Source organism: Toxorhynchites rutilus, chromosome 1 (assembly GCF_029784135.1).
Source record: "Toxorhynchites rutilus septentrionalis strain SRP chromosome 1, ASM2978413v1, whole genome shotgun sequence".
NCBI lineage: Eukaryota > Metazoa > Arthropoda > Insecta > Diptera > Culicidae > Toxorhynchites > Toxorhynchites rutilus.
In genome coordinates, this window is record NC_073744.1 from 189,161,855 (window position 1) to 189,172,571 (window position 10,717).

The 10,717-nt window shown below is 40.1% G+C and overlaps 1 protein-coding gene across 1 annotated transcript in view; it reads right to left on the reverse strand.

The window, feature by feature from the left end:
* Positions 1-7,835, reverse strand: part of LOC129762551 (peroxidase) — a 57,940-nt gene extending 50,105 nt beyond the window's left edge. The window contains exon 1 of the mRNA XM_055760943.1: positions 7,320-7,835. Within this exon, the coding sequence (XP_055616918.1) occupies positions 7,320-7,339 (20 nt within the window). The 5' untranslated portion in view covers positions 7,340-7,835. The remainder of the gene's footprint in view (positions 1-7,319) is intronic.
* Positions 7,836-10,717: the final 2,882 nt, after the last annotated feature.

Below are 10,717 nucleotides of genomic sequence, written 5' to 3' on the forward strand. Positions count from 1 at the left end.
TAGTTCACCAGTCATCCTCGCTAGTCAACGCTAGTCAATTCATGTTCTAGTCAAGTCACTTTTTGTTGTGGGCGACTGCCGAAGCAATTCTAGTCGAAGCGAAGCTACTGAGAGTAGAGTCGGTCTTCATTTTTCACCTTCGAAGATTTCGGGCCCTGATCCTGACACAATTGGATTAGTTTATCCCGATATATGACCATCAACTTCATTTGGTGACAAATAACTGCGTTTTAAATGACCCAATAGATAAGCTATCATATTTTGTTTTGTATTGATCGAGAATATCTTTGGGTAACCATCATCATAATTGAAACATGACGTTACAGACTATGAGAAGGGCTTTGTTTGGTCAAAGGCTTCGCTAACCTCAAAATATAATTGAAGAATCTTTCATCTACGCGGTTCATAAAACAATGAAACTCGGATGGGAACAGGATGATGAACTATAGGTGTTTCGTTCTTGACACTTTCAGGACATGACGTGAGACGAGTAGCGAGACGTAACTTTCAGAATTATTTACTTTTTGTGTGGGTGTGTGGTTACGATTTCACGAAGTCAACTCGCTAAGGAAAATAATTGAAGGAAAAAATAAGCAAATATATATTCGTGGAATATAGTGCACAACCTCCTGTTGCTCTAGCCAATTACTTGTAACGGCCCTTTCCGGATCTCCTTCCCGGTATATGCACAGCATTCTCCTCCTCCCTGAGCGAAATCAGTGGAGCCACAATCAGCGTTATTTTTTGTCACCATCGCCGTAAACTGATAGTATTCTTTTCCCCGCCGATGGGAGCCAAACAGAAGTACATTTTGCTTGGAAAGAAAGGCGAAAAGATATACTAAAACATCCTTCTGCACTGTTATGATTCGACAATAAAGCGCGAGCAGCTATTTTGCCAACGAATGCATTTGTCACCAAAAGATACGACTTGTTTTGTGAACAAATTTGTTTTTTCACGAGCAATGGCCGAACAGCAATTTTAACATTGCGGTCCACCTATAGTACAACGCCTTGGATGGGAATGATCATCCGGATATTGTTGAGTTTGTTTTCAAAATTTTTCAAATAGTTCGCACCCGAAAAACATCGCGGCAGTCTACGTCGTTGTCATAATGTTTTTTTTTTATATTTTGTTTGTTCCTATGACAACCGAACAACTGCCAGGCAACGCCGATAAACCAAATTTGAATGTTATATTTCTTCCAATGGCAACCGAACAACAAATGTTAGGCCACGGCGTAAAACAAATATAACACGAAGGGTGATTGGGCAGCGTAATTGACCCACAATCATATAAAATTTCTATCGGTGGAATTTTTATTTTAAGCAATGCCTGTACAGAAGCCGAACATATAAGATCAAACATTGTGGTATTCTTCCAAAGTCCAGTTATTGCCCACAACATGGAAGTCGTCGAATTGAGTTGAAAGGTTCTCTCATTTGCCAAAACTCGATTGGATTTGAGTCGATCGAATTACAGAATGCAATATTGTTCTGAGCTTGAGCTGGAGCTTGAGCTTGTGTAGACTGTACAATTCGTAGTTGCTCTTCGTGATTGACCTGAACCAACCAAATTGCACAAAGAACACACAGAATGACGCTTGGGACTAGCAAATTATTCTCGTTGTGCAATTTTCGGTGATTCGAGCTTTAAATTGTCAATAACGACGCCGGCCACGTCCTTACAGTCACCAGGGGAAGGGAAGGAATGTTAGTATGATAACCGCCGCCCAAAGGCCAGAAGGGTCGCCTCTATAGCGTGGTTCCCTAGCGATTATCATGGAAGGGATAGTTGTTAGTGGGAGGAGGTAAGAATCAGGATTCACTGTGGTAAGTGATGTGATTATGTAAACGCGAATTATCAGCCACTCGACGAAATGAAATTCTGAAAATTCTACTTGTCACAACACGCGGTAAACATTATCTTTAGGTATCCTGATAAGGAAAGCCTGTGTTGTTAATATTTATAGCACGTACTTTGGGAATTTTAGACAATTTGAAAAAAAATGCTATGATCATTCTATGAGTTTCTACGAGTTTCATCATCCTTCGAACGAAGTGTATGAATATCGCACAATTATATCCACATATACCATAAATAACTACAGGTAAACACACAAATCGATGACCGTCCGAAAGGAAATATGAGATTTGGGAACACAATATAAAAAACTGAATTAGGAAACTGAAGTCTGAATAAGGATCAAGAATCATTGACAGATAATAACAGGAGCTTCTAAAACCTCTATATACACAAACACACGAAAGGAAACGAACGATCTGTCTTTACAGTAAGTTCCCAGAATGAAGCACGTTACGACACATCGCCTCCCTCCATTCTGCGGTGGACGCCCGGCAATGTAACACAATGCAGAACGTTTTCGAAGTTTCCTCATAAACCACAAAAATGCTCCATACTGCATCACACCATCAAGCAACCACCCAAATACAAGAAATGGTACATCATGACGCATCTCACTTCGAAAACTTACTGTTAATACATTACAAAATAAGTGAAGAACTTTACAGATTTCCTGTTTGCAAAACGATTAATATTTTTAAAAAAATCATCTGGCATCTCTGAACATCAAACGCACGAACACATAAACACCTATGGAAGAGAAACCAAATCTTCCGACCTGAACCAAACACAGGGCGCAGCGATACAACCAGATTACTATTACATATGAACGCTACAGAATGCACGAAAATCAAAATGACAGATCTAAGCAACCACGGTATAAATAAATACAAGAAAATTGATGATATATTCCCCAAGATAACACTTGCATGATGTAATTTGGATCGAAAACCAAAAAAAGCAAACATTAAATCAAGAATCAGATTAGTTGAGCTGACTCACTAATTTTGTGGACAATTAATTTTAGTGAAGCTGGTTGCTTACATCTAACAAAAACATAATTTTCGTAGCTATTTAGTGAACTTTTCGTGCGTAGTGATGTGTTTCTGACGTTTAGGGTGCTCCCTGAAAATGGATGCTAAGCAAATTTCAACAAAGGTCCGAAATTTGATTGAGCGTGACTTTCAGCGTAAGGGCGATTACACATTATCCGGTTTCAGCCGGACCGGTTTCAAAAAGCGCCGCTGGGTTTGGACGGATAACCGGATAACAATGTGAAAAAGACCTCGCGCTACACAAAACCGTGCATCTCTCACATACACATACATGCATTTATTTATATAGTGGATTGACAGGTAAACATTGCTGCAAATACTCCTGCTACATGCAGCCGTTTGTATACGGAAAACCTTGAAACCACAGCTGCTGCTGCAATTACGAGTCTTCTCAAATTTGCGTTCCTTTGGAGAGTATATACGGCCGTGTTAAAATGTGGCACACCAGGAACACGGCAGATCTTGCGAAAATTACGCGCATCCTGCATCAGGACGGTATTATTACCGATAGGTGCGATCCAGCGGTCGAAGGTGTGAATCTGCTCGCCCCATTTCAAAATACAATTCAATGACAAATAAATTTAAAAGTCCAGTTGCGGTGTATTTATCCATATCCATATATATAAATTGTTTTATTTCCAAACTTACACAAACAGTATTATTCAATCCATACACTCTGTTGCCACATATTTCCAATAGAATTTGAATAAACCAAAAAAAAACATTTCGTAAGCTAATGGCACTACTCAATTATTTATTCACTTCCTGTGATTTTCTTAGAATTAGCCTACGAGATAATCCATCTATTCTAGAGTGTCTTTTTATTCCACCATTGCAGTATGAATCTTTACGATTAGAACAACATAATTTTCCTTCAGAAACTATTTCATCACTGCTTCCGCAGATTCCTCGAGCGCGTACTCCCGGGGCAGGGACGGCTTCTCGAGCGTATTTCGCATCAACACATAGTTATCAATACGCGGATCCCAGGCGAAAAATGACCGAATCAGATATGCCAGCTGGATGATTTCGCTCTGACAGAGCGGATGCTTCTGCATCGGGCAGGAGAACATCTTGATCACCGGTCACATGACAGACAGTTTGGTCTTGAGCTCCTCGAGCCGAGCCTTGTCATCGATCGCTTTCCGGGTCAGGTCAAACTGTGTGGAATGCCCAATAAGAATATTACTAGAGAGCTATTTTTGGTGTGTTCAAATTAACAAAAACTGACCTTCACATTCAGCTCGATAAAATCACTCACCATTGCTTTGCTTTGAGCAGAAACCTGCATCACTAAACTTTTTCCACAGTAGCGAAATAAAGGAGTAAATGTAAATCCATCCATATCACTTGCAAATTCTGAATTTCAAAAACAACAAACAAACGTCAATAGCACACACATACTAATACATGGGACGAAAAACTGCCTGAATTGTACTAATACTAACAGACATGACAAACAACTGTCAATCCGCGTTGATGGCATGGAACTTCTTGCTCTGCTTTTGGGAAATGATAGTGATAATAGATTTTCAGGTGCAATAAACACATGTTTGAAAATAAAAGTTATGAATGAAAATTAACTTCTTCTTATAAAATATGTTATTTTCGTAATGGAGTAACACGTTCTTTTGCAAGTGGAGTAAACCCCCTGATCAATAATTATATTTGATGATGATTTTGTATTACAATTATGAGTTTCAGTGAAAATATGAAGAAAATTATACAAAAATTATTAAATGATAATCAGTTCACGGGTTCTAAGTAATCAAATAACATGAAGTAAAAATTTTCATTCAAAATTTAAACAACTTGAAACTTAAAAGGTCTGATAATCTTATAGAGAATGATTTGCTTTCCCAAACTGATGTCTCCACCAGACGTCGGCACAATACTATTGTCATCGCGTGTAATGCTTGTCCGGTCACCGGACATTGTAGTCGCAGTAGACGGCTGCATCACGGCGCCGTAAAGAGGTTGGTACGGTCGAAATTTGCCATTTGGGTTTCGGACCGGTCCGGCAAAAACCGGATAATGTGTAATCGCCCTAAGGAGTCTCAACGAAACATTGCTGGAAAGTATGGGGTAAGCCGTGGTACGGTCCCGCTGGTCATTCGGAAGCATCAGATGCTCGTCAGCGTGGCTGATCCATGCTGAAAATGGGACTACACTTTCCAGCAAGATAAGAACCCGAAGCATACTTCGAAGAAAACAACAGCGAATCAAACCAATGGTGTGGCAATCCCAAAGCCCCGCCTTGAATCCTGTTGAGAATTAATGGGCGATTATGGACAACAAGGCGGGCAAAACTGACGTTAAGAACAAGCCAAACTATTTTACTGCATTGGAAAAGACTTGGCGCGAGTTGGACCCCTAACACCTCCGGAATCTCGTGGAGAGTATGCCAAAGCATTGTCCGTTGGTTATCGAGACCAAAGGGGGTCGTATTGGCTGTTAACTATTTGTTTTTATTATCATTTTTTAAAAACGATCAAGTGGATTTTTTGATGTCATACCCTAAATGGGTACATTGGGTACAAAAGTATTGTTTTGATTTTCTAGAACATAAATCAACGATACAAAAAAGGCGAAATGGTCTACTAATTACCTACTTTTACGTAGTATTGACTGCAATACAGAAAAGTTTGAAAAAACTTTTAATATTGGAACACTCTGATTTCAAATGTAGTTGGATCACTGTATACGCATATAGTGCTACCATATAATATTTACAAAAAAAAAAACAAACCATTGTTAACACAAACATTAGAATAGAAGAATTATTATTGCTAATGCTAATTAGCACTTTTACTGGGTATCGTAATTCTGACTGCAATCGTTGATTGAAATGCGACTATTTTCAATTCGTATATGTGAACATAAATGTTGTAAATCGTAAATACAAATAACAATCAAATCTGTTGGAACCTATTGACATCCCTAAAAGGTTGTACGGAAAATTATTTAAGTTCTGGATGTGATGAAATCAAAACTATTGATTTAATTGAAATGATTGTTGATAATTGACTTTTTCTTCAAATTGCTCTGAAAGTACAGAAAGTATCTCACGTATCACATGATTATGTTCTTTATGAATCAGATAAGAGTCAAATCTTACATTCATTGAGTATTTAATTGGAGTGAGATAACTCCTTCACCTCTGACCTTCTATTCATAATTACAGTGTTAAAATAAGGCAAAAGAAGACATCGAGAATTTATCTCAATATTAATTTTATTCAGCACGAAATATTTTTACGGTCACAAAACCGGATCCAGCCTTCAAAAGGAGGATGCGATTACCGCTGTTCTTTTTTCAAACGGAATGCGTAATATGAAAAGGGCACATAAATTGCAGTTTATTAGCAAGACCTAGCTGCATGGGCTAATTCACTGAAGATCATCTATTTATCAATTTTCAATATATTAATTTCCACTGTTCTTGGAAAGAATCCTCTTAGATCGAAAAAGTTTAGAGGTACATTTTAAGGTAAGAACCTTCCGGATTTTTATTGACCCAAAATAATTCCGTTCCAGCCTCTCTAGATTGAAAAACTCGAATGATCATGTTGGCAAGGATCTGATTATTAATCCAGTCTCTGCATCACTCGATTTGGTTTCCTTTCTTCATCCTTCTTTTGTGAGTGCTTAGTTCTTCATAAAATTCTATACATTGTCTTTCATCCGATCGACAATGAACACTTGGAAAAGGGCTTAATCAGTTCACATGTCGAACAGTTATGTCCGTTACAACGTTGATGATTTATTGACTCACTACCAACGTTACCACCGAGGATCATTATTTATCACCTATTGATCTTACCCGCGAGTTGACAGAACATATACCCTGATATAGTACCGCGTCTAATGGCAACCACTAAACTAGCTACCGCTTCCAATTCAAACGCGACCTCTCGTAATAAATTATAGAAAAATCACCGCTATAATGATCGCGTCGCGATCATGGCAATGTCATGAACCACTAGAGCTGTTGCCACTCACTTCACCAACAGAAGAAGAAAAAACCACCAACCAAAACCAAAAAAAAAAAAAGGAAAATATCAAGTCATTGTGCCGTTGTTTAGCCTTGTCCTTTGAAGAACTGTACGCCACACCATGTCTTTATCCTTTTGTCGCTTGAGGAATTGCTATTTCTTCGTTGCCTACAGCAACTGTGTACTCCGGAACGATCCGGAAGCGACAGCAACAGCAATTTAACACACTTCCATCCACTATCCGTATCCGTGCCACTCTCACTTACAACCAGAAATCATCAATAAAAACAACACACATTCATTCATGTCACGCAACTCAAGCCAAGCGTTCCTCTTTCTGATTGGTTTCTCACGGTAGTGTCCCCAGCATGTGTACCCCAGGCAAAAAATAGGCCGAAAGCTCTCACCTGAACACTCGCAGGTCCATTTTCACCACGCGGAACTGGCTCCGAATATTCACGCTGCGTGGAATTACAACCAAACTCGGCACTGCTCCAAACTTAAACCCCCAAAAATCGGTGTGTGTGCACTATGAATTTCAAATCGACATATTTTCTATCACTCCGTATGAAACCTAAAATCAAACGGAAAATCAACAACGGTTTGATTCTTCGCAGTGATTGCCACTGCCACTCTTGTCACTGGGGGGTAAAACAAACAGCCACTGCCGCAGCTGGTGCTGCTGCTGCTGCCGTCACTGCTACTCTACTCTTCTCCACCGCACCGGGATGACCACGACGCCGATAGTGGGATCCAATTACAAATCACAACTTTCCGAACGCCTCCTGGACCACGATATGTCCTAGTGTTGTGTTTAGCGAGTTTCAGTGTTTTCCAACCGACCCGGACGAAGTTCAACTGTCGACTGATCGCTGCCAGGCCACTACTGGTGGATGGGATTATTATTTGGGCTTTTCGAGGTGTCTTGGGCGCTTCAAGAGAGGCGACCTCTCGCGCGTGTGCGCGCGCGCCCACAAAACATGTGTCCGGATTTTGCGCCTCGGCAGGCTACGCCTCGCACACATGGAGTCACTTTTCAAAAAAAAAAAAAAAAAAAAGCTGACGAGAGTAGGCTATGACACAGAGAGAAAACCACTGCGAGAGCGCCGCTCACTATTCAGCAAAATCCGTTTCCCGAAGACGGAGGCCTACTGCGATCGAAACTGGTGAATGGAATCACGTCCGGAGCCTAGGATCGGATGGTGGCCACACGGTGCTGAATTGAATACGATCTGCGTGGGAATGACAGAGAGAGAGAGAGTGAGCGGGCGCGAAAGAACGACAGAAAGTTTGCATTGCGATTTTTATCTCGGTAGTTGCGACCGCCTCTGTGATACGTCCTAAGGTCGTTTGAGTTGGAAAATAACGTCTAACGTTGTTTCTCTCTCCTAAAATGATGATTGCTGAATTGAATAACTTTGCCTGCGGATTGCTTTGAGCTAATCAATTTGGATTTTATTGCATTACAGACATTGGATAGGATCTAGTTTTCGCTGATCACAATATTGAATATGTTTGCGCGTCCTACATTCAACAACATTTGTAAATAATAATTTCATTTGCATTTTTTTTATTACGGGTATGTAGGTAAAGTACCTGTTTGAATAACAAATTATTATTATTAACGATAAAGCGCACGGCAAACCTCTAAAATATTTTTGTTGCAATCTACATTCATTTTTTGTAGGCCTCATATCCTTTCTCCTGATTATGAACAAAACAAATGGATCATAAACATCAGTCACGCTGTCGCTTTCCTTGAACAATACCTTAAACATATCACACCACATTATAAAATGAACTTGGAAAGTGTTTTCTAAGAGTAGAAAGGAGAGCACAAACGTGAACCTATATCTTTTTTGGTCTGAGTCGTATACACTGCGTTTCATAACTATAAAGTCTGCTTCATTTAATATTGGAACAAATTCTTTTACTCATTGTGGCGCTCCTAGTGGACGGATTTGGAAACTTTTTTCACCCACGTGTCGGGAAATTCATTACCTTTCACCATGTATTTATGTCATAACACCAAACGATAGCATTTTGTAAACAACCGCCATGGAAGCCGAACGGAGAGATAAAATTGTGCACAGTTTTCTTGAAAATCCATTGTTGTCGGCATCTAAGCTAGCTAAACAGCTTAAAATGCCCAGAAATACCGTATGGCGTGTTATCAAGCAGTACAAGGAAACATTGACGACGGCTCGAAAGCCGCATTCGAAGCGTCGGAGTGGAACTGTCGACCGGAAACTGCGTGGGAAAGTCATCAAGGCCGTCAAGAGGAATCCCAATCTTTCAGACCGCGATTTGGCCAATAAGTTCCAGGCCGCTCACAGTACGGTGCGACGAATTCGTCTCCGGGAAGGAATAAGGTCATACCGAGCCAGCAAACAGCCAAATCGGACGCTGAAGCAGAACAATGTGGCCAGAATCCGTGCTCGAAAGCTGTACGACCAAGTGCTGACCAAGTTCGACGGATGTATTCTGATGGACGATGAGACCTACGTGAAGGCGGACTTTGGGCAAATCCCAGGTCAAACATTTTATTTGGCGACGGCTCGGGGGGATGTACCTGCAAAATTTAAGTTCGTGTTTGCGGATAAATTCGCCCGCAAGTACATGATTTGGCAGGGGATATGCAGTTGTGGACAGAAAACCAAAGTCTTTCTCACTGACAAGACAATGACATCAGAAGTCTACAAAAAAGAGTGCCTACAGAAACGGATTCTGCCGTTTATTCGTGCCCACGACCGTCCAGTAATGTTTTGGCCGGACCTCGCAAGCTGCCATTACAGCAAAACGGTTATGGAATGGTACGCAACGAACGGGGTCAGCGTAATACCGAAGGACCTCAACCACCCAAACTGCCCCCAGTTCCGGCCGATAGAGAAATACTGGGCAATCACGAAGCGGAGGCTTAAGACAAAGGGAAAACTTGTTAGGAACATGACTCAAATGAAGAACTGGTGGAATCAAATCGCCAAAACGGTGGACGAAAAGGGTGTGCGCCGCCTAATGTGCCGTATTACGGGAAAAGTACGAGAATTTCTTCGAAACAGCAATGAATAATTTTTTAAATTTTTTTTTAAAAGAGTAAAGAAAATGCTACATTTGTATGAAAAACAAATTATGAATTCGTTAATAAATGACTGAACTACACGTAATTGTTTGTGTTCCAATATCAAATGAAGCAGACTTTAGAACCACTCCATTTCTCTGCGTTTCCAGAGATACGTAAGAAGTCGGTTGAATTGAAGTATATAGTGTAGAATACAATAACTATCTTCATTTATGAGACTGGTTATTTGAATTTTATTATTGTGTTCAGGCGCGAAACATTAAAAAAAAAAAACTTAAATTCTAGTGTTTCATAACTATAGAACCAGATGGAAAAACACTTACCTCTTTACAAAATTAACATCAATTTCACATGAACTATAATAATTTTCTTATTCGTAGACCATCTTTAGTTCTCAATCAGTTCAAATAACCTATTCGGAGTGGTTTCGACCGAGCTGCGCCATTTTGTAGCGCGTATTCACTCGTTCTATGCAGAAGATACTGCTCGTTTAAGCTCGTCAAATCACTCATACTGCTTGTAAGCTCAATCAACTATTCGTACGATCACTCCTCGTAAGTTCTTGATAGGGTTTCAATCTGCTAAACAAGCTGACCGGTCCAGAATCTGAAGCCCCAATTCATCAAATCATGCGATGACTTTCCGGATTTTATGATTTGATGCCAAATTACCCAATTATCACGGTTTTTTTTGACGTAGAACTACGTCTTTCAGGAAGGGTGTCAA